Consider the following 24,172-nt stretch of genomic DNA (forward strand, 5'->3'; position numbering starts at 1 on the left):
GAGGTTCTGTCTGACCCAGCAACTGGAGGCACCAGAGGTTCTGTCTGACCAAGCTACTGGAGACACCAGAGGTTCTGTCTGACCCAGCTACTGGAGACACCAGAGGTTCTGTCTGACCCAGCTACTGGAGACACCAGAGGTTCTGTCTGACCCAGCTACTGGAGACACCAGAGGTTCTGTCTGACCCAGCTACTGGAGACACCAGAGGTTCTGTCTGACCCAGCTACTGGAGACACCAGAGGTTCTGTCTGACCCAGCTACTGGAGACACCAGAGGTTCTGTCTGACCCAGCTACTGGAGACACCAGAGGTTCTGTCTGACCCAGCTACTGGAGACACCAGAGGTTCTGTCTGACCCAGCTACTGGAGACACCAGAGGTTCTGTCTGACCCAGCTACTGGAGACACCAGAGGTTCTGTCTGACCCAGCTACTGGAGACACCAGAGGTTCTGTCTGACCCAGCTACTGGAGACACCAGAGGTTCTGTCTGACCCAGCTACTGGAGACACCAGAGGTTCTGTCTGACCCAGCTACTGGAGACACCAGAGGTTCTGTCTGACCCAGCTACTGGACACCAGAGGTTCTGTCTGACCCAGCTACTGGAGACACCAGAGGTTCTGTCTGACCCAGCTACTGGAGCACCAGAGGTTCTGTCTGACCCAGCTACTGGAGACACCAGAGGTTCTGTCTGACCCAGCTACTGGAGACACCAGAGGTTCTGTCTGACCCAGCTACTGGACACCAGAGGTTCTGTCTGACCCAGCTACTGGAGACACCAGAGGTTCTGTCTGACCCAGCTACTGGACACCAGACACCAGAGGTTCTGTCTGACCCAGCTACTGGAGACACCAGAGGTTCTGTCTGACCCAGCTACTGGAGACACCAGAGGTTCTGTCTGACCCAGCTACTGAGACACCAGAGGTTCTGTCTGACCCAGCTACTGACACCAGAGGTTCTGTCACCAGCTACTGGGACACCAGAGGTTCTGTCTGACCCAGCTGGACACCAGAGGTTCTGTCTGACCCAGCCAGAGGTTCTGTCTGACCCAGACCACCAGAGCTACTGGAGACACCAGAGGTTCTGTCTGACCCAGCTACTGGACACCAGAGGTTCTGTCTGACCCAGAGGTTCTGTCAGCTACTGGAGACACCAGAGGTTCTGTCTGACCCAGCTACTGGAGACACCAGAGGTTCTGTCTGACCAGCTACTGAGACAGAGCTACCAGAGATGGTTCTGTTCTGTCTGACCCAGCTACTGGAGACACCAGAGGTTCTGTCTGACCCAGCTACTGGAGACACCAGAGGTTCTGTCTGACCCAGCTACTGGAGACACCAGAGGTTCTGTCTGACCAAGCTACTGGAGACACCAGAGGTTCTGTCTGACCCAGCTACTGGAGACACCAGAGGTTCTGTCTGACCCAGCTACCCAGCTACTGGACACCAGAGGTTCTGTCTGACCCAGCTACTGGAGACACCAGAGGTTCTGTCTGACCCAGCTACTGGAGACACCAGAGGTTCTGTCTGACCCAGCTACTGGAGACACCAGGTTCTGTCTGACCCAGCTACTGGACACCAGAGGTTCTGTCTGACCCAGCTACTGGACACCAGAGGTTCTGTCTGACCCAGCTACTGGAGGCACCAGAGGTTCTGTCTGACCCAGCTACTGTTGTCATCTTCTGCCTGTTTGTTTAGCCTCTGCAGAAGATGGCAACTTTAACTCCTGGAACTGAGACTTTTGCAGCTGAATTTGTTACATATAAAATACACAGAGAGAGAGACAAAGCAGGGGTTGGTTAACACACACACACACACACACACACAGAGACAAAGCAGGGGTTGGTTAACACACACACACAGAGACAAAGCAGGGGTTGGTTACATATAACACACACACACAGAGACAAAGCAGGGGTTGGTTAACACACACACAGAGACAAACACAAAGCACACACACACAGAGAGAGACAAAGCAGGGGTTGGTTAACACACACACACACACACACACACACAGAGACAAAGCAGGGGTTGGTTAACACACACACACAGAGACAAAGCAGGGGTTGGTTAACACACACACACACACACAGAGAGAGACAAAGCAGGGGTTGGTTAACACACACACACACACACACAGAGAGACAAAGCAGGGGTTGGTTAACACACACACACACACACACACACACAGACAAAGCAGGGGTTGGTTAACACCACACACACACACACAGAGACAAAGCAGGGGTTGGTTAACACACACACACACACACACAGCAGAGACAAACACAGGGGTTGGTTAACACACACACACAGAGAGACAAAGCAGGGGTTGGTTAACACACACACACACACAGAGAGACAAAGCAGGGGTTGGTTAACACACACACACACAGAGAGAGACAAAGCAGGGGTTGGTTAACACCCACACACACAGAGACAAAGCAGGGGTTGGTTAACACACACACACACACAGAGAGACAAAGCAGGGTTGGTTAACACCCCCCCACACACACACACACACACACACACACACAGAGAGACAAAGCAGGGGTTGGTTAACACACACACACAGAGACAAAGCAGGGGTTGGTTAACACACACACACACACACAGAGAGAGACAAAGCAGGGGTTGGTTAACACACACACACACACACACAGAGAGACAAAGCAGGGGTTGGTTAACACACACACACAGAGACAAAGCAGGGGTTGGTTAACACACACACACACAGAGAGACAAAGCAGGGGTTGGTTAACACACACACACACACACAGAGACAAAGCAGGGGTTGGTTAACACACACACACACAGAGAGACAAAGCAGGGGTTGGTTAACACCCACACACACACACACACACAGAGACAAAGCAGGGGTTGGTTAACACACACACACACACACAGAGAGAGACAAAGCAGGGGTTGGTTAACACACACACACACACACACACAGAGAGACAAAGCAGGGGTTGGTTAACACACACACACAGAGACAAAGCAGGGGTTGGTTAACACACACACACACACACAGAGAGAGACAAAGCAGGGGTTGGTTAACACACACACACACACACACAGAGAGACAAAGCAGGGGTTGGTTAACACACACACACAGAGACAAAGCAGGGGTTGGTTAACACCCACACACTGAGAGACAAAGCAGGGGTTGGTTAACACACACACAGAGAGACAAAGCAGGGGTTGGTTAACACACACACACACAGAGAGACAAAGCAGGGGTTGGTTAACACACACACACACACAGAGACAAAGCAGGGGTTGGTTAACACCCACACACACACACACACACAGAGACAAAGCAGGGGTTGGTTAACACACACACACACACAGAGACAAAGCAGGGGTTGGTTAACACCCACACACACAGAGAGAGACATAGCAGGGGTTGGTTAACACACACACACACACACAGAGAGACAAAGCAGGGGTTGGTTAACACACACACACACACAGAGAGACAAAGCAGGGGTTGGTTAACACACACACACACAGAGAGAGACAAAGCAGGGGTTGGTTAACACACACACACACACAGAGAGACAGAGCAGGGTTGGTTAACACACACACACACACACACACACACACACACACACAGAGAGACAAAGCAGGGGTTGGTTAACACCCACACACACACACAGAGAAAAAAGCAGGGGTTGGTTAACACACACACACACAGAGAGAGAGAGAGAGAGACAAAGCAGGGGTTTGTTAACACACACACAGAGAGACAAAGCAGGGGTTGGTTAACACACACACAGAGAGACAAAGCAGGGGTTGGTTAACACACACACACACACACGGAGAGAGAGAGAGACAAAGCAGGGGTTGGTTAACACACACACAGAGAGACAAAGCAGGGGTTGGTTAACACACACACAGAGAGAGACAAAGCAGGGGTTGGTTAACACACACACAGAGAGAGAGACAAAGCAGGGGTTGGTTAACACACACACACACAGAGAGACAAAGCAGGGGTTGGTTAACACACACACACAGAGACAAAGCAGGGGTTGGTTAACACACACAGAGACAAAGCAGGGTTGGTTAACACACACAGAGACAAAGCAGGGTTGGTTGACACAGAGACAGAGCAGGATTGGTTAACACAGAGACAGAGCAGGGTTGGTTAACACACACAGAGACAGAGCAGGGTTGGTTAACACAGAGACAGAGCAGGGTTGGTTAACACAGACAGAGACAGAGCAGGGTTGGTTGACACAGAGACAGAGCAGGATTGGTTAACACAGAGACAGAGCAGGGTTGGTTAACACACACAGAGACAGAGCAGGGTTGGTTAACACAGAGACAGAGCAGGGTTGGTTAACACAGACAGAGACAGAGCAGGGTTGGTTAACACAGACACAGAGACAGAGCAGGGTTGGTTAACACAGACACAGAGACAGAGCAGGGTTGGTTAACACAGACACAGAGACAGAGCAGGGTTGGTTAACACACACAGAGACAGAGCAGGGTTGGTTGACACAGAGACAGAGCAGGATTGGTTAACACAGAGACAGAGCAGGGTTGGTTAACACACACAGAGACAGAGCAGGGTTGGTTAACACAGACACAGAGACCGAGCAGGGTTGGTTAACACAGAGACAGAGCAGGGTTGGTTAACACACACAGAGACAGAGCAGGGTTGGTTAACACAGAGACAGAGCAGGGTTGGTTAACACAGACAGAGACAGAGCAGGGTTGGTTAACACAGACAGATACAGAGCAGGGTTGGTTAACACAGAGACAGAGCAGGGTTGGTTAACACAGACACAGAGCAGGGTTGGTTAACACAGAGACAGAGCAGGGTTGGTTAACAGAGACAAAGCAGGGTTGGTTAACACAGACAGAAACAGATCAGGGTTGGTTAAAACATACAGATACAGAGCAGGGTTGGTTAAAACAGACAGATACAGAGCAGGGTTGGTTAACAGAGACAGAGCAGGGTTGGTTAACAGAGACAGAGCAGGGTTGGTTAACACAGACAGAGACAGATCAGGGTTGGTTAAAACAGACAGATACAGAGCAGGGTTGGTTAACACAGAGACAGAGCAGGGTTGGTTAACACAGAGACAGAGGAGGGTTGGTTAACACAGAGACAGAGCAGGGTTGGTTAACACAGAGACAGAGAAAGAGCAGGGTTGGTTAACACAGACACAGAGACAGAGCAGGGTTGGTTAACACAGACACAGAGACAGATCAGGGTTGGTTAAAACAGACACAGAGCAGGGTTGGTTAACACAGAGACAGAGCAGGGTTGGTTAACACAGAGACAGAGAAAGAGCAGGGTTGGTTAACACAGAGAGAGAGCAGGGTTGGTTAACACAGACACAGAGACAGAGCAGGGTTGGTTAACACACACACAAAGACAAAGCAGGGGTTGGTTAACACACACACAGAGAGAGACAAAGCAGGGGTTGGTTAACACACACACACAGAGAGACAGAGCAGGGTTGGTTAACACACACACACACACACAGAGACAAAGCAGGGGTTGGTTAACACACACACAGAGAGACAAAGCAGGGGTTGGTTAACACACACACAGAGAGAGACAAAGCACACAGAGACAAAGCAGGGGTTTGTTAACACACACACACACAGAGAGAGACAAAGCAGGGGTTGGTTAACACACACACACACAGAGAGACAAAGCAGGGGTTGGTTAACACACACACAGAGAGACAAAGCAGGGGTTGGTTAACACACACACACACAGAGAGAGACAAAACAGGGGTTGGTTAACACATACACACACACAGAGAGAGAGACAAAGCAGGGGTTGGTTAACACCCCCCCCCCCACACACACAGAGACAAAGCAGGGGTTGGTTAACACACACACACACACACAGAGAGACAAAGCAGGGTTGGTTAACACCCCCCCCCCCACACACACAGAGACAAAGCAGGGGTTGGTTAACACACACACAGAGAGAGACAAAGCAGGGGTTGGTTAACACACACACACAGAGAGACAAAGCAGGGGTTGGTTAACACACACACACACACACAGAGAGATAAAGCAGGGGTTGGTTAACACCCCCCCCACACACAGAGACAAAGCAGGGGTTGGTTAACACACACACACACACACAGAGAGACAAAGCAGGGTTGGTTAACACATACACACACAGAGAGAGACAAAGCAGGGGTTGGTTAACACACACACACACAGAGAGACAAAGCAGGGGTTGGTTAACACACACACACACACAGAGAGACAAAGCAGGGGTTGGTTAACACACACAGAGAGACAAAGCAGGGGTTGGTTAACACACACACAGAGAGACAAAGCAGGGGTTGGTTAACACACACACACAGAGAGAGAGACAAAACAGGGGTTGGTTAACACACACACACACACACACAGAGAGACAAAGCAGGGGTTGGTTAACACCCCCCCCACACACACACACAGAGACAAAGCAGGGGTTGGTTAACACACACACAGAGACAAAGCAGGGTTGGTTAACACACACAGAGACAGAGCAGGGTTGGTTAACACAGAGCCAGAGCAGGGTTGGTTAACACAGACACAGAGACAGAGCAGGGTTGGTTAACACAGAGACAGAGCAGGGTTGGTTAACACAGAGACAGAGCAGGCTTGGTTAACACAGACACAGAGCCAGAGCAGGCTTGGTTAACACAGAGACAGAGCAGGGTTGGTTAATACAGACACAGACAGAGCAGGGTTGGTTAACAGACACAGAGCAGGGTTGGTTAATATAGACACAGATACAGAGCAGGGTTGGTTAACACAGACACAGAGACAGAGCAGGGTTGGTTAACAGACACAGAGCAGGGTTGGTTAATACAGACACAGAGCAGGGTTGGTTAACACAGACAGAGCAGGGTTGGTTAACACAGAGACAGAGCAGGGTTGGTTAACACAGAGACAGAGCAGGGTTGGTTAACACAGACACAGAGCAGGGTTGGTTAACACAGACACAGAGCAGGGTTGGTTAACACAGAGACAGAGCAGGGTTGGTTAACACAGAGACAGAGCAGGGTTGGTTAACACAGAGACAGAGCAGGGTTGGTTAACACAGACACAGAGCAGGGTTGGTTAACACATACACAGAGCAGGGTTGGTTAACACAGAGCAGGGTTGGTTAACACAGAGACAGAGCAGGGTTGGTTAACACAGAGACAGAGCAGGGTTGGTTAACACAGAGCAAGGTTGGTTAACACAGACACAGAGCAGGGTTGGTTAACACAGAGCAGGGTTGGTTAATACAGACACAGAGCAGGGTTGGTTAACACAGAGACAGAGCAGGGTTGGTTAACACAGAGCAGGGTTGGTTAACACAGAGACAGAGCAGGGTTGGTTAACACAGAGCAGGGTTGGTTAACACAGACACAGACAGAGCAGGGTTGGTTAACACAGAGCAGGGTTGGTTAACACAGAGCAGGGTTGGTTAACACAGACACAGACAGAGCAGGGTTGGTTAACACAGAGCAGGGTTGGTTAACACAGACACAGAGCAGGGTTGGTTAACACAGAGAGAGAGCAGGGTTGGTTAACACAGAGCAGGGTTGGTTAATTAAACAGTTGTACCTATGAGCTTGATGTGTTCCTGTTCGTCCAACAGCAGGTTTTCAATTTTCAGGTCCCTGTGAGACAGACACACAGAGGTCAACACAGAACACAGAGGTCAACCTTATCAGCACAGTGACCACACACACACTGCGACCGACTGTCAATGTAGTAGTATAGACTTGTCAATGTAGTAGTATAGACTGATCACTCAGACTGTCCTCCCTACATTGTGTGTGTGTGTGTCTACCTGTGGGTGGGTGGGTGGGTGTGTGTGTGTCTACCTGTGTGTGTGGGTGGGTGTGTGTGTGTGTGTGTCTACCTGTGTGTGTGTGTGTGTGTGTACCTGTGCACCACTCCAGCTCTGTGCAGATGTTCCACAGCCATCACCAGCTGTCGTACGTATTTCTGAGTCTCTCTCTCGTCCAGCTTCTTCTTATCGTAGATCCGGTTCATGAGGTTTCCTCCAGGACACAACTCCATCACCAGGTAGTAACTGATGATAACAGAACACAACTCCATCACCAGGTAGTAACTGATGATAACAGAACACAACTCCATCACCAGGTAGTAACTGATGATGACAGGACACAACTCCATCACCAGGTAGTAACTGATGATAACAGAACACAACTCCATCACCAGGTAGTAACTGATGATAACAGAACACAACTCCATCACCAGGTAGTAACTGATGATAACAGAACACAACTCCATCACCAGGTAGTAACTGATGATAACAGAACACAACTCCATCACCAGGTAGTAACTGGTGATAACAGAACACAACTCCATCACCAGGTAGTAACTGATGATAACAGGACACAACTCCATCACCAGGTAGTAACTGATGATACCAGAACATAACTCCATCACCAGGTAGTAACTGATGATAACAGGACACAACTCCATCACCAGGTAGTAACTGATGATACCAGAACATAACTCCATCACCAGGTAGTAACTGATGATAACAGAACACAACTCCATCACCAGGTAGTAACTGATGATGACAGGACACAACTCCATCACCAGGTAGTAACTGATGATAACAGATGACAGGACACAACTCCATCACCAGGTAGTAACTGATGATAACAGATGACAGGACACAACTCCATCACCAGGTAGTAACTGATGATAACAGAACACAACTCCATCACCAGGTAGTAACTGATGATAACAGAACACAACTCCATCACCAGGTAGTAACTGGTGATAACAGAACACAACTCCATCACCAGGTATTAACTGATGATAACAGGACACAACTCCATCACCAGGTAGTAACTGATGATAACAGAACACAACTCCATCACCAGGTAGTAACTGATGATAACAGAACACAACTCCATCACCAGGTAGTAACTGATGATAACAGAACACAACTCCATCACCAGGTAGTAACTGATGATAACAGAACACAACTCCATCACCAGGTAGTAACTGATGATAACAGATGACAGGACACAACTCCATCACCAGGTAGTAACTGATGATGACAGGTCACAACTCCATCACCAGGTAGTAACTGATGACAACAGAACACAACTCCATCACCAGGTAGTAACTGATGATGACAGGACACAACTCCATCATCAGGTAGTAACTGATGATGACAGGACACAACTCCATCATCAGGTATTAACTGATGATAACAGAACACAATTCCATCACCAGGTAGTAACTGATGATAACAGAACACAACTCCATCACCAGGTAGTAACTGATGATGACAGGACACAACTCCATCACCAGGTAGTAACTGATGATGACAGAACACAACTCCATCACCAGGTATTAACTGATGATGACAGAACACAACTCCATCACCAGGTAGTAACTGATGATGACAGAACACAACTCCATCACCAGGTAGTAACTGATGATAACAGAACACAACTCCATCACCAGGTAGTAACTGATGATGACAGGACACAACTCCATCATCAGGTAGTAACTGATGATGACAGGACACAACTCCATCATCAGGTAGTAACTGATGATAACAGAACACAACTCCATCACCAGGTATTAACTGATGATGACAGAACACAACTCCATCACCAGGTATTAACTGATGATGACAGAACACAACTCCATCACCAGGTAGTAACTGATGATGACAGAACACAACTCCATCACCAGGTAGTAACTGATGATAACAGAACACAACTCCATCACCAGGTAGTAACTGATGATGACAGGACACAACTCCATCATCAGGTAGTAACTGATGATGACAGGACACATCTCCATCACCAGGTCATAACTGATGATAGTATGCCCAGTAGTCTATTGTATAGTATAGTACCTGTTCTCAGTCTCCAGTTCGTCAAGTAGTCTATAGTATAGTACCTGTTTTCAGTCTCCAGTATAGTATAATATAGTATAGTACTTGTTCTCAGTCTCCAGTACATCAAGTAGTCTATAGTATAGTACCTGTTCTCAGTCTCTAGTATAGTACCTGTTCTCAGTCTCCAGTATAGTATAGTACCTGTTCTCAGTCTCCAGTATAGTATAGTACCTGTTCTCAGTCTCCAGTATGTCCAGTATATTATAGTACCTGTTCTCAGTCTCCAGTATGTCCAGTATATTATAGTACCTGTTCTCAGTCTCCAGTATGTCCAGTATAGTATAGTATAGTACCTGTTCTCAGTCTCCAGTATGTCCAGTATATTATAGTACCTGTTCTCAGTCTCCAGTATGTCCAGTATAGTATAGTATAGTACCTGTTCTCAGTCTCCAGTATGTCCAGTATATTATAGTACCTGTTCTCAGTCTCCAGTATAGTATAGTATAGTACCTGTTCTCAGTCTCCAGTATAGTATAGTACCTGTTCTCAGTCTCCAGTATGTCCAGTATAGTATAGTATAGTACCTGTTCTCAGTCTCCAGTATAGTACAGTATAGTACCTGTTCTCAGTCTCCAGTATGTCCAGTATAGTATAGTATAGTACCTGTTCTCAGTCTCCAGTATGTCCAGTATAGTATAGTATAGTACCTGTTCTCAGTCTCCAGTATGTCCAGTATAGTATAGTATAGTACCTGTTCTCAGTCTCCAGTATGTAGTATAGTATAGTACCTGTTCTCAGTCTCCAGTATAGTATAGTATAGTTCTCATCCAGTATAGTACCTGTTCTGTTCTCAGTATGTCCAGTATAGTAGTATAGTACCTGTTCTCAGTCTCCAGTATGTCCAGTATAGTATAGTAGTACCTGTTCTCAGTCTCCAGTATGTCCAGTATAGTATGTCCAGTATCCAGTATAGTATAGTACCTGTTCTCAGTCTCCAGTATAGTATAGTATGTTCTCAGTCTCCAGTATAGTATAGTACCTGTTCTCAGTCTCCAGTATAGTATAGTACCTGTTCTCAGTCTCCAGTATAGTATAGTACCTGTTCTCAGTCTCCAGTATAGTACAGTACCTGTTCTCGGTCTCCAGTATGTCCAGTATAGTATAGTACCTGTTCTCAGTCTCCAGTATGTCCAGTATAGTATAGTACCTGGTCTCAGTCTCCAGTATGTCCAGTATAGTATAGTATAGTACCTGTTCTCAGTCTCCAGTATAGTATAGTACCTGTTCTCAGTCTCCAGTATAGTATAGTACCTGTTCTCAGTCTCCAGTATAGTATAGTACCTGTTCTCAGTCTCCAGTATAGTATAGTACCTGTTCTCAGTCTCCAGTATGTCCAGTATAGTATATTATAGTACCTGTTCTCAGTCTCCAGTATGTCCAGTATAGTATAGTACCTGTTCTCAGTCTCCAGTATGTCCAGTATAGTATAGTACCTGGTCTCAGTCTCCAGTATGTCCAGTATAGTATAGTATAGTACCTGTTCTCAGTCTCCAGTATGTCCAGTATAGTATAGTACCTGTTCTCAGTCTCCAGTATAGTATAGTATAGTACCTGTTCTCAGTCTCCAGTATAGTATAGTACCTGTTCTCAGTCTCCAGTATAGTATAGTACCTGTTCTCAGTCTCCAGTATAGTATAGTACCTGTTCTCAGTCTCCAGTATAGTATAGTATAGTACCTGTTCTCAGTCTCCAGTATAGTATAGTATAGTACCTGTTCTCAGTCTCCAGTATAGTATAGTATAGTACCTGTTCTCAGTCTCCAGTATGTCCAGTATAGTATATTATAGTACCTGTTCTCAGTCTCCAGTATGTCCAGTATAGTATAGTATAGTACCTGTTCTCAGTCTCCAGTATGTCCAGTATAGTATAGTACCTGTTCTCAGTCTCCAGTATGTCCAGTATAGTATAGTACCTGTTCTCAGTCTCCAGTATGTCCAGTATAGTATATTATAGTACCTGTTCTCAGTCTCCAGTATAGTATAGTACCTGTTCTCAGTCTCCAGTATAGTATAGTATAGTACCTGTTCTCAGTCTCCAGTATGTCCAGTATATTATAGTACCTGTTCTCAGTCTCCAGTATGTCCAGTATAGTATAGTACCTGTTCTCAGTCTCCCAGTATGTCTCAGTATAGTATAGTATAGTACCTGTCTCAGTCTCCAGTATCTCCAGTATAGTATATTATAGTACCTGTTCTCAGTCTCCAGTATGTAGTATAGTATAGTACCTGTTCTCAGTCTCCAGTACCTGTTCTCAGTCTCCAGTATAGTATAGTACCTGTTCTCAGTCTCAGTCTGTTCCAGTATGTCCAGTATAGTATAGTACCTGTTCTCAGTCTCCAGTATAGTATAGTACCTGTTCTCAGTCTCCAGTATGTCCAGTATCCAGTATAGTATAGTACCTGTTCTCAGTCTCCAGTATGTCCAGTATAGTATATAGTTCTCATAGTACCTGTTCTCAGTCTCCAGTATGTCCAGTATAGTATAGTATAGTACCTGTTCTCAGTCTCCAGTATGTCCAGTATAGTATAGTACCTGTTCTCCAGTCTCCAGTATAGTATAGTACCTGTTCTCAGTCTCCAGTATGTCCAGTATAGTATAGTACCTGTTCTCAGTCTCCAGTACCTGTTCTGTCCAGTATAGTATAGTATAGTACCTGTTCTCAGTCTCCAGTATGTCCAGTATATTATAGTACCTGTTCTCAGTCTCCAGTATGTCAGTCAGTATAGTATAGTACCTGTTCTCAGTCTCCAGTATGTCCAGTATAGTATAGTACCTGTTCTCAGTCTCAGTATAGTATATTATAGTACCTGTTCTCAGTCTCCAGTATAGTATAGTACCTGTTCTCAGTCTCCAGTATGTCCAGTATAGTATATAGTATAGTACCTGTTCTCAGTCTCCAGTATGTCCAGTATAGTATAGTACCTGTTCTCAGTCTCCAGTATGTCCAGTATAGTATAGTACCTGTTCTCAGTCTCAGTATAGTATAGTATAGTACCTGTTCTCAGTCTCCAGTATAGTATAGTACCTGTTCTCAGTCTCCAGTATAGTATAGTACCTGTTCTCAGTTCTCAGTCTCCAGTATAGTATAGTACCTGTTCTCAGTCTCAGTCTCCAGTATGTCCAGTATAGTATAGTACCTGTTCTCAGTCTCCAGTATGTCCAGTATAGTATAGTACCTGTTCTCAGTCTCCAGTATAGTATATTATAGTACCTGTTCTCAGTCTCCAGTATGTCCAGTATAGTATAGTACCTGTTCTCAGTCTCCAGTATGTCCAGTATAGTATAGTACCTGTTCTCAGTCTCCAGTATCAGTCTCCAGTATAGTATAGTACCTGTTCTCAGTCTCCAGTATCCAGTATAGTATAGTACCTGTTCTCAGTCCAGTATCCAGTATAGTATAGTACCTGTTCTCAGTCTCCAGTATGTCCAGTATAGTATAGTACCTGTTCTCAGTCTCCAGTATAGTATAGTATAGTACCTGTTCTCAGTCTCCAGTATAGTATAGTACCTGTTCTCAGTCTCCAGTATAGTACCTGTTCTCAGTCTCCAGTATAGTATAGTACCTGTTCTCAGTCTCCAGTATAGTATAGTATAGTACCTGTTCTCAGTCTCCAGTATAGTATAGTATAGTACCTGTTCTCAGTCTCCAGTATAGTATAGTATAGTACCTGTTCTCAGTCTCCAGTATAGTATAGTACCTGTTCTCAGTCTCCAGTATAGTATAGTATAGTACCTGTACTCAGTCTCCAGTATAGTATAGTACCTGTTCTCAGTCTCCAGTATAGTATAGTATAGTACCTGTTCTCAGTCTCCAGTATAGTATAGTACCTGTTCTCAGTCTCCAGTATAGTATATTATAGTACCTGTTCTCAGTCTCCAGTATAGTATAGTACCTGTTCTCAGTCTCCAGTATAGTACCTGTTCTCAGTCTCCAGTATAGTATAGTACCTGTTCTCAGTCTCCAGTATGTCCAGTATAGTATAGTATAGTACCTGTTCTCAGTCTCCAGTATAGTATAGTATAGTACCTGTTCTCAGTCTCCAGTATAGTATAGTATAGTACCTGTTCTCAGTCTCCAGTATGTCCAGTATAGTATAGTATTGTACCTGTTCTCAGTCTCCAGTATGTCCAGTATAGTATAGTATAGTACCTGTTCTCAGTCTCCAGTATGTCCAGTATAGTATAGTACCTGTTCTCAGTCTCCAGTATGTCCAGTATAGTATAGTACCTGTTCTCAGTCTCCAGTATAGTATAGTACCTGTTCTCAGTCTCCAGTATGTCCAGTATAGTATAGTACCTGTTCTCAGTCTCCAGTATAGTATAGTACCTGTTCTCAGTCTCCAGTATGTCCAGTATAGTATAGTACCTGTTCTCAGTCTCCAGTATGTCCAGTATAGTATAGTATAGTACCTGTTCTCAGTCTCCAGTATGTCCAGTATAGTATATTATAGTACCTGTTCTCAGTCTCCAGTATGTCCAGTATAGTATAGTACCTGTTCTCAGTCTCCAGTATAGTATAGTACCTGTTCTCAGTCTCCAGTATAGTATAGTATAGTACCTGTTCTCAGTCTCCAGTATGTCCAGTATAGTATAGTATAGTACCTGTTCTCAGTCTCCAGTATGTCCAGTATAGTATAGTATAGTACCTGTTCTCAGTCTCCAGTATGTCCAGTATAGTATAGTATAGTACCTGTTCTCAGTCTCCAGTATAGTATAGTACCTGTTCTCAGTCTCCAGTATGTCCAGTATAGTATAGTACCTGTTCTCAGTCTCCAGTATAGTATAGTACCTGTTCTCAGTCTCCAGTATGTCCAGTATAGTATAGTACCTGTTCTCAGTCTCCAGTATGTCCAGTATATTATAGTATAGTACCTGTTCTCAGTCTCCAGTATGTCCAGTATAGTATAGTATAGTACCTGTTCTCAGTCTCCAGTATGTCCAGTATAGTATAGTACCTGTTCTCAGTCTCCAGTATAGTATAGTACCTGTTCTCAGTCTCCAGTATAGTATAGTACCTGTTCTCAGTCTCCAGTATGTCCAGTATAGTATAGTATAGTACCTGTTCTCAGTCTCCAGTATGTCCAGTATAGTATAGTACCTGTTCTCAGTCTCCAGTATGTCCAGTATAGTATAGTACCTGTTCTCAGTCTCCAGTATAGTATAGTACCTGTTCTCAGTCTCCAGTATAGTATAGTACCTGTTCTCAGTCTCCAGTATAGTATAGTATAGTACCTGTTCTCAGTCTCCAGTATGTCCAGTATAGTATAGTACCTGTTCTCAGTCTCCAGTATGTCCAGTATAGTATAGTATAGTACCTGTTCTCAGTCTCCAGTATGTCCAGCAGCTGGGTGATGTTGGGATGTCTGATCATCTGTTGGATTTGACCTTCTCTACGGAGGTTCTTAGTCACGTAAGAGTCCTTCTTCGCCTTCCTCTTATCGATCACCTTTACCGCGACCTGGGACAGGGAGGAGGTGGGGGGAGTGAGAAAAAAATACACAAATCAGTCTAGATTCTGGCTGCGTTTCAAACTCATTAAAGACACTCTCTCCTACCCTCGCCTCTTGCCCTTGGGGGAATCCCCGCGGCCATATTTGTCGTCGGTCCAAATGATTAGCCAGACAAGGGAGGTTTGCAACGTAAGCCCCTCAGCTTTTTGCGAGTGTACAATTATGTTCACTTCGGGGCCTGAAACGCCCCATAATTCAATTCACAATGATTGTACCTCCGCTAAGAAGAGTCAGCCAAAACTTGAACCCTCAACGACAATATGGAGAAGACAACATACAAGTGTAAGTAAAAACGAATGTAAATAAGTTAGAAATTGTGCAGCGAATGCACATGAAGACACAAGGACATCAATGTTAAAGTATGTTTTTGTTTAGTTAACTTCTGAAAATTGTAGAAATGAAACATTTTCCTTCTTCAGAACTTCCAGCTAGGCATGCTAACGTTAGTTAGCTAATTAATTTGCTAGCTATCATAAAGTAGGCAGACTAACGTTAGTTAGCTAATTCATTTGCTAGCTATCATAAAGTAGGCAGGCTAACGTTAGTTAGCTAATTAATTTGCTAGCTATCACACAGCAGGCATCTATTAATAATTATATATTTAATATAAGTAGACATGCAATTATAATTGGCTGTAGATGTAACGGATGTGAAACGGCTAGTTTAGTTAGCGGTGGTTCTGATGTAACGGATGTGAAACAGCTAGCTTAGTTAGCGGTGGTTCTGATGTAACGGATGTGAAACAGCTAGCTTAGTTAGCGGTGGTGCGCGCTAAATAGCGTTTCAATCGGTGACGTCACTCGCTCTGAGACCTTGAAGTAGTAGTTCCCCCTTGCTCTGCAAGGGCCGCGGCTTTTGTGGAGCGATGGGTAACGATGCTTCGAGGGTGACTGTTGTTGATGTGTGCAGAGGGTCCCTGGTTCGCGCCCGGGTATGGGCGAGGGGACGGTCTAAAGTTATACTGTTACATTGGTGCCGTGACCCGGATCACTGGTTGCTGCGGAAAAGGAGGAGGTCAAAAGGGGGGTGAGTGTAACAGATGTGAAACAGCTAGCTTAGTTAGCGGAGGTGCGCACTAAATAGCGTTTCAATCGGTGACATCACTTGCTCTGAGACCTTGAAGTAGTAGTTCCCCCTTGCTCTGCAAGGGCCGCGGCTTTTGTGGAGCGATGGGTAACGATGCTTCGTGGATGACGGTTGTTGATGTGTGCAGAGGGTCCCTGGTTCGAGCCCGGGTATGGGCGAGGGGACGGTCTAAAGTTATACTGTTACATAGAGCATATAAAAGCACCCACAAGCTACCAGTGGCAGAAAACACAATCGTCACGGGACGAACAAGTGAAACATTTCCGGCCAAGGGCGGGCCATTTAAATCATTTAATCCATTTCAAATGAATTCTCGCCCTGCAAGTGTAAAGTCAGACGTCATGATACGCCATCAGAAGTATCCACTTCATTTGAGGGATGAGGGGAAAGGGTGTGTCTTTTAAGGACAGCCTGACCTCGCCACTCTCTGAGGCAGCCCGACCCCGCCACTCTCTGAGGCAGCCCGACTTCGCCACTCTCTGAGGCAGCCCGACCTCGCCACTCTCTGAGGCAGCCCGACCTCGCCACTCTCTGAGGCAGCCCGACCCCGCCACTCTCTGAGGCAGCCGGACCTCGCCACTCTCTGAGACAGCCCGACTTCGCCACTCTCTGAGGCAGCCGGACCTCGACACTCTCTGAGACAGTCCGACCTCGCCACTCTCTGAGGCAGCCGGACCTCGACACTCTCTGAGACAGTCCGACCTCGCCACTCTCTGAGGCAGTCCGACCTCGCCACTCTCTGAGACAGTCCGACCTCGCCACTCTCTGAGACAGCCCGACTTCGCCACTCTCTGAGGCAGCCTGAACTCATCTGTCTCCACTTCCTGTATATAGTAACCTGTCCTGGTCTTTCTCCACTTCCTGTATATAGTAACCTGTCCTGGTGTGTCTCCACTTCCTGTATATAGTAACCTGTCCTGGTCTTTCTCCACTTCCTGTATATAGTTACCTGTCCTGGTCTGTCTCCACTTCCTGTATATAGTAACCTGTCCTGGTCTGTCTCAACTCCCTGTATATAGTAACCTGTCCTGGTCTGTCTCCACTTCCTGTATATAGTAACCTGTCCTGGGTCTGTCTCCATACCATCCTGTATATAGTAACCTGTCCTGGTCTGTCTAAATGACCTCCTGTATATAGTAACCTGTCCTGGTCTGTCTCCACTTCCTGTATATAGTAACCTGTCCTGGTCTGTCTCAACTTCCTGTATATAGTAACCTGTCCTGGTCTGTCTCCACTTCCTGTATATAGTAACCTGTCCTGGTCTGTCTCCATACCATCCTGTATATAGTAACCTGTCCTGGTCTGTCTCCATGACCTCCTGTATATAGTAACCTGTCCTGGTGTGTCTCCACTTCCTGTATATAGTAACCTGTCCTGGTGTGTCTCAACTCCATGTATATAGTAACCTGTCCTGGTCTGTCTCCACTTCCTGTATATAGTAACCTGTCCTGGTCTGTCTCCACTTCCTGTATATAGTAACCTGTCCTGGTCTGTCTCCACTTCCTGTATATAGTAACCTGTCCTGGTCTGTCTCCATACCATCCTGTATATAGTAACCTGTCCTGGTTTGTCTCCACTTCCTGTATATAGTAACCTGTCCTGGTCTGTCTCCACTTCCTGTATATAGTAACCTGTCCTGGGTCTGTCTCCATACCATCCTGTATATAGTAACCTGTCCTGGTCTGTCTCAACTTCCTGTATATAGGAACCTGTCCTGGTCTGTCTCCGTACCATCCTGTATATAGTAACCTGTCCTGGTCTGTCTCAACTTCCTGTATATAGTAACCTGTCCTGGTCTGTCTCAACTTCCTGTATATAGTAACCTGTCCTGGTCTGTCTCAACTTCCTGTATATAGTAACCTGTCCTGGTCTGTCTCAACTTCCTGTATATAGTAACCTGTCCTGGTCTGTCTCCACTTCCTGTATATAGTAACCTGTCCTGGGTCTGTCTCCATACCATCCTGTATATAGTAACCTGTCCTGGTCTGTCTCAACTCCCTGTATATAGTAACCTGTCCTGGTCTGTCTCCATACCATCCTGTATATAGTAACCTGTCCTGGTCTGTCTCAACTTCCTGTATATAGTAACCTGTCCTGGTCTGTCTCCACTTCCTGTATATAGTAACCTGTCCTGGTCTGTCTCAACTCCCTGTATATAGTAACCTGTCCTGGTCTGTCTCAACTCCCTGTATATAGTAACCTGTCCTGGTCTGTCTCAACTCCCTGTATATAGTAACCTGTCCTGGTCTGTCTCCATGACCTCCTGTATATAGTAACCTGTCCTGGTCTGTCTCAACTCCCTGTATATAGTAACCTGTCCTGGTCTGTCTCAACTCCCTGCATATAGTAACCTGTCCTGGTCTGTCTCCATACCATCCTGTATATAGTAACCTGTCCTGGTCTCTCTCCACTTCCTGTATATAGTAACCTGTCCTGGTCTGTCTCCACTTCCTGTATATAGTAACCTGTCCTGGTGTGTCTCCACTTCCTGTATATAGTAACCTGTCCTGGTCTGTCTCAACTTCCTGTATATAGTAACCTGTCCTGGTCTGTCTCCACTTCCTGTATATAGTAACCTGTCCTGGTCTGTCTCAACTTCCTGTATATAGTAACCTGTCCTGGTCTGTCTCCACTTCCTGTATATAGTAACCTGTCCTGGTCTGTCTCCACTTCCTGTATATAGTAACCTGTCCTGGTCTGTCCTGTATATAGTAACCTGTCCTGGTCTGTCTCCACTTCCTGTATATAGTAACCTGTCCTGGTCTGTCTCCATGACTCCTGTATATAGTAACCTGTCCTGGTCTGTCTCCACTTCCTGTATATAGTAACCTGTCCTGGTGTGTCTCCACTTCCTGTATATAGTAACCTGTCCTGGTCTGTCTCCACTTCCTGTATATAGTAAACCTTCCTGTCCTGGTCTGTCTCCACTTCCTGTATATAGTAACCTGTCCTGGTCTGTCTCCTGTATATAGTAACCTGTCCTGGTCTGTCTCCTTCCTGTATATAGTAACCTGTCCTGGTCTGTCTCAACTTCCTGTATATAGTAACCTGTCCTGGTCTGTCTCCATACCATCCTGTATATAGTAACCTGTCCTGGTCTGTCTCAACTTCCTGTATATAGTAACCTGTCCTGGTCTGTCTCAACTTCCTGTATATAGTAACCTGTCCTGGTCTGTCTCAACTTCCTGTATATAGTAACCTGTCCTGGTCTGTCTCAACCATCCTGTATATAGTAACCTGTCCTGGTCTGTCTCCACTTCCTGTATATAGTAACCTGTCCTGGGTCTGTCTCCATACCCCTGTATATAGTAACCTGTCCTGGTCTGTCTCAACTCCCTGTATATAGTAACCTGTCCTGGTCTGTCTCCATACCATCCTGTATATAGTAACCTGTCCTGGTCTGTCTCAACTTCCTGTATATAGTAACCTGTCCTGGTCTGTCTCCACTTCCTGTATATAGTAACCTGTCCTGGTCTGTCTCAACTCCCTGTATATAGTAACCTGTCCTGGTCTGTCTCAACTCCCTGTATATAGTAACCTGTCCTGGTCTGTCTCAACTCCCTGTATATAGTAACCTGTCCTGGTCTGTCTCCATGACCTCCTGTATATAGTAACCTGTCCTGGTCTGTCTCAACTCCCTGTATATAGTAACCTGTCCTGGTCTGTCTCAACTCCCTGCATATAGTAACCTGTCCTGGTCTGTCTCCATACCATCCTGTATATAGTAACCTGTCCTGGTCTCTCTCCACTTCCTGTATATAGTAACCTGTCCTGGTCTGTCTCCACTTCCTGTATATAGTAACCTGTCCTGGTGTGTCTCCACTTCCTGTATATAGTAACCTGTCCTGGTGTGTCTCCACTTCCTGTATATAGTAACCTGTCCTGGTCTGTCTCAACTCCCTGTATATAGTATATAGTAACCTGTCCTGGTCTGTCTCCACTTCCTGTATATAGTAACCTGTCCTGGTGTGTCTCCACTTCCTGTATATAGTAACCTGTCCTGGTCTGTCTCCACTTCCTGTATATAGTAACCTGTCCTGGTCTGTCTCCATACCATCCTGTATATAGTAACCTGTCCTGGTCTGTCTCCACTTCCTGTATATAGTAACCTGTCCTGGTCTGTCTCCACTTCCTGTATATAGTAACCTGTCCTGGTCTGTCTCCACTTCCTGTATATAGTAACCTGTCCTGGTCTGTCTCCATACCATCCTGTATATAGTAACCTGTCCTGGTCTGTCTCCACTTCCTGTATATAGTAACCTGTCCTGGTCTGTCTCAACTCCCTGTATATAGTAACCTGTCCTGGTCTGTCTCAACTCCCTGTATATAGTAACCTGTCCTGGTCTGTCTCCATACCATCCTGTATATAGTAACCTGTCCTGGTCTGTCTCCACTTCCTGTATATAGTAACCTGTCCTGGTCTGTCTCAACTTCCTGTATATAGTAACCTGTCCTGGTCTGTCTCCACTCCCTGTATATAGTAACCTGTCCTGGTCTGTCTCCATAACATCCTGTATATAGTAACCTGTCCTGGTCTGTCTCAACTTCCTGTATATAGTAACCTGTCCTGGTCTGTCTCCATACCATCCTGTATATAGTAACCTGTCCTGGTCTTTCTCCATACCATCCTGTATATAGTAACCTGTCCTGGGTCTGTCTCCACTTCCTGTATATAGTAACCTGTCCTGGTCTGTCTCCACTTCCTGTATATAGTAACCTGTCCTGGTCTGTCTCCACTTCCTGTATATAGTAACCTGTCCTGGGTCTGTCTCAACTTCCTGTATATAGTAACCTGTCCTGGTCTGTCTCAACTCCCTGTATATAGTAACCTGTCCTGGTCTGTCTCAACTTCCTGTATATAGTAACCTGTCCTGGTCTGTCTCAACTGCATGTATATAGTAACCTGTCCAGGTCTGTCTCCACTTCCTGTATATAGTAACCTGTCCAGGTCTGTCTCAACTCCCTGTATATAGTAACCTGTCCTGATCTGACTCCATATCATCCTGTATATAGTAACCTGTCCTGGTCTGTCTCCACTTCCTGTATATAGTAACCTGTCCTGATCTGACTCCATACCATCCTGTATATAGTAACCTGTCCTGGTCTGTCTCCATAACATCCTGTATATAGTAACCTGTCCTGGTCTGTCTCCACTTCCTGTATATAGTAACCTGTCCTGGTCTGTCTCCACTTCCTGTATATAGTAACCTGTCCTGGTCTTTCTCCACTTACTGTATATAGTAACCTGTCCTGGGTCTGTCTCAACTTCCTGTATATAGTAACCTGTCCTGGTCTTTCTCCACTTACTGTATATAGTAACCTGTCCTGGTCTTTCTCCACTTACTGTATATAGTAACCTGTCCTGTCTCCACTTCCTGTATATAGTAACCTGTCCTGTCTCCACTTCCTGTATAATGTAACCTGTCCTGTCCTGTCTCCACTTCCTGTATATAGTAACCTGTCCTGGTCTTTCTCCACTTACTGTATATAGTAACCTGTCCTGGGTCTGTCTCAACTGCCTGTATATAGTAACCTGTCCTGGTCTGTCTCAACTCCCTGTATATAGTAACCTGTCCTGGTCTTTCTCCACTTCCTGTATATAGTAACCTGTCCTGGTCTGTCTCCACTTACTGTATATAGTAACCTGTCCTGGTCTGTCTCCACTTACTGTATATAGTAACCTGTCCTGGTCTGTCTCAACTTCCTGTATATAGTAACCTGTCCTGGTCTGTCTCCACTTACTGTATATAGTAACCTGTCCTGGTCTGTCTCCATACCATCCTGTATATAGTAACCTGTCCTGGTCTGTCTCCACTTACTGTATATAGTAACCTGTCCTGATCTGACTCCACTTCCTGTATATAGTAACCTGTCCTGGGTCTGTCTCCACTTCCTGTATATAGTAACCTGTCCTGGTCTGTCTCAACTTCCTGTATATAGTAACCTGTCCTGGTCTGTCTCCACTTCCTGTATATAGTAACCTGTCCTGGTCTGTCTCCACTTACTGTATATAGTAACCTGTCCTGATCTGACTCCACTTCCTGTATATAGTAACCTGTCCTGATCTGTCTCCACTTCCTGTATATAGTAACCTGTCCTGGTCTGTCTCCACTTCCTGTATATAGTAACCTGTCCTGGTCTGTCTCCACTTCCTGTATATAGTAACCTGTCCTGGTCTGTCTCCATACCATCCTGTATATAGTAACCTGTCCTGGTCTGTCTCAACTCCCTGTATATAGTAACCTGTCCTGGTCTGTCTCCATACCATCCTGTATATAGGAACCTGTCCTGGTCTGTCTCCACTTCCTCTATATAGTAACCTGTCCTGGTCTGTCTCCACTTACTGTATATAGTAACCTGTCCTGGTCTGTCTCAACTCCCTGTATATAGTAACCTGTCCTGGTCTGTCTCAACTTCCTGTATATAGTAACCTGTCCTGGTCTGTCTCAACTCCCTGTATATAGTAACCTGTCCTGGTCTGTCTCCACTTCCTGTATATAGTAACCTGTCCTGGGTCTGTCTCCACTTCCTGTATATAGTAACCTGTCCTGGTTTGTCTCCACTTCCTGTATATAGTAACATGTCCTGGTCTTTCTCCACTTACTGTATATAGTAACCTGTCCTGGTCTTTCTCCACTTACTGTATATAGTAACCTGTCCTGGTCTGTCTCAACTTCCTGTATATAGTAACCTGTCCTGGTCTGTCTCAACTTCCTGTATATAGTAACCTGTCCTGGTCTGTCTCAACTCCCTGTATATAGTAACCTGTCCTGGTCTTTCTCCACTTACTGTATATAGTAACCTGTCCTGGTCTTTCTCCACTTCCTGTATATAGTAACCTGTCCTGGTCTTTCTCCACTTCCTATATATAGTAACCTGTCCTGGTCTGTCTCAACTTCCTGTATATAGTAACCTGTCCTGGTCTGTCTCCACTTCCTGTATATAGTAACCTGTCCTGGTCTGTCTCCACTTCCTGTATATAGTAACCTGTCCTGGTCTGTCTCCACTTCCTGTATATAGTAACCTGTCCTGTCTCCACTTCCTGTATATAGTAACCTGTCCTGTCTCCACTTCCTGTATATAGTAACCTGTCCTGTCTCCACTTCCTGTATATAGTAACCTGTCCTGGTCTGTCTCCATACCATCCTGTATATAGTAACCTGTCCTGGTCTGTCTCCACTTCCTGTATATAGTAACCTGTCCTGGTCTGTCTCAACTCCCTGTATATAGTAACCTGTCCTGGTCTGTCTCAACTCCCTGTATATAGTAACCTGTCCTGGTCTGTCTCCATACCATCCTGTATATAGTAACCTGTCCTGGTCTGTCTCCACTTCCTGTATATAGTAACCTGTCCTGGTCTGTCTCAACTTCCTGTATATAGTAACCTGTCCTGGTCTGTCTCCACTCCCTGTATATAGTAACCTGTCCTGGTCTGTCTCCATAACATCCTGTATATAGTAACCTGTCCTGGTCTGTCTCAACTTCCTGTATATAGTAACCTGTCCTGGTCTGTCTCCATACCATCCTGTATATAGTAACCTGTCCTGGTCTTTCTCCATACCATCCTGTATATAGTAACCTGTCCTGGGTCTGTCTCCACTTCCTGTATATAGTAACCTGTCCTGGTCTGTCTCCACTTCCTGTATATAGTAACCTGTCCTGGTCTGTCTC

General features: G+C 45.7%; 1 protein-coding gene across 1 annotated transcript in view; it reads right to left on the reverse strand.

Annotated features, from left to right (window-relative positions):
* LOC135573814 (hormonally up-regulated neu tumor-associated kinase homolog A-like) overlaps window positions 1-24,172 on the reverse strand; it is a 78,029-nt gene that overhangs the window by 24,979 nt on the left and 28,878 nt on the right. Inside the window, 3 exon segments of the mRNA XM_065024017.1 lie at window positions 7,571-7,626; window positions 7,896-8,045; window positions 15,221-15,363. Coding sequence (XP_064880089.1) covers window positions 7,571-7,626; window positions 7,896-8,045; window positions 15,221-15,363 — 349 coding nt within the window.

The sequence above is a fragment of the Oncorhynchus nerka genome, linkage group LG10 (genome assembly GCF_034236695.1).
Source record: "Oncorhynchus nerka isolate Pitt River linkage group LG10, Oner_Uvic_2.0, whole genome shotgun sequence".
NCBI classification, from domain to species: Eukaryota; Metazoa; Chordata; class Actinopteri; order Salmoniformes; family Salmonidae; genus Oncorhynchus; species Oncorhynchus nerka.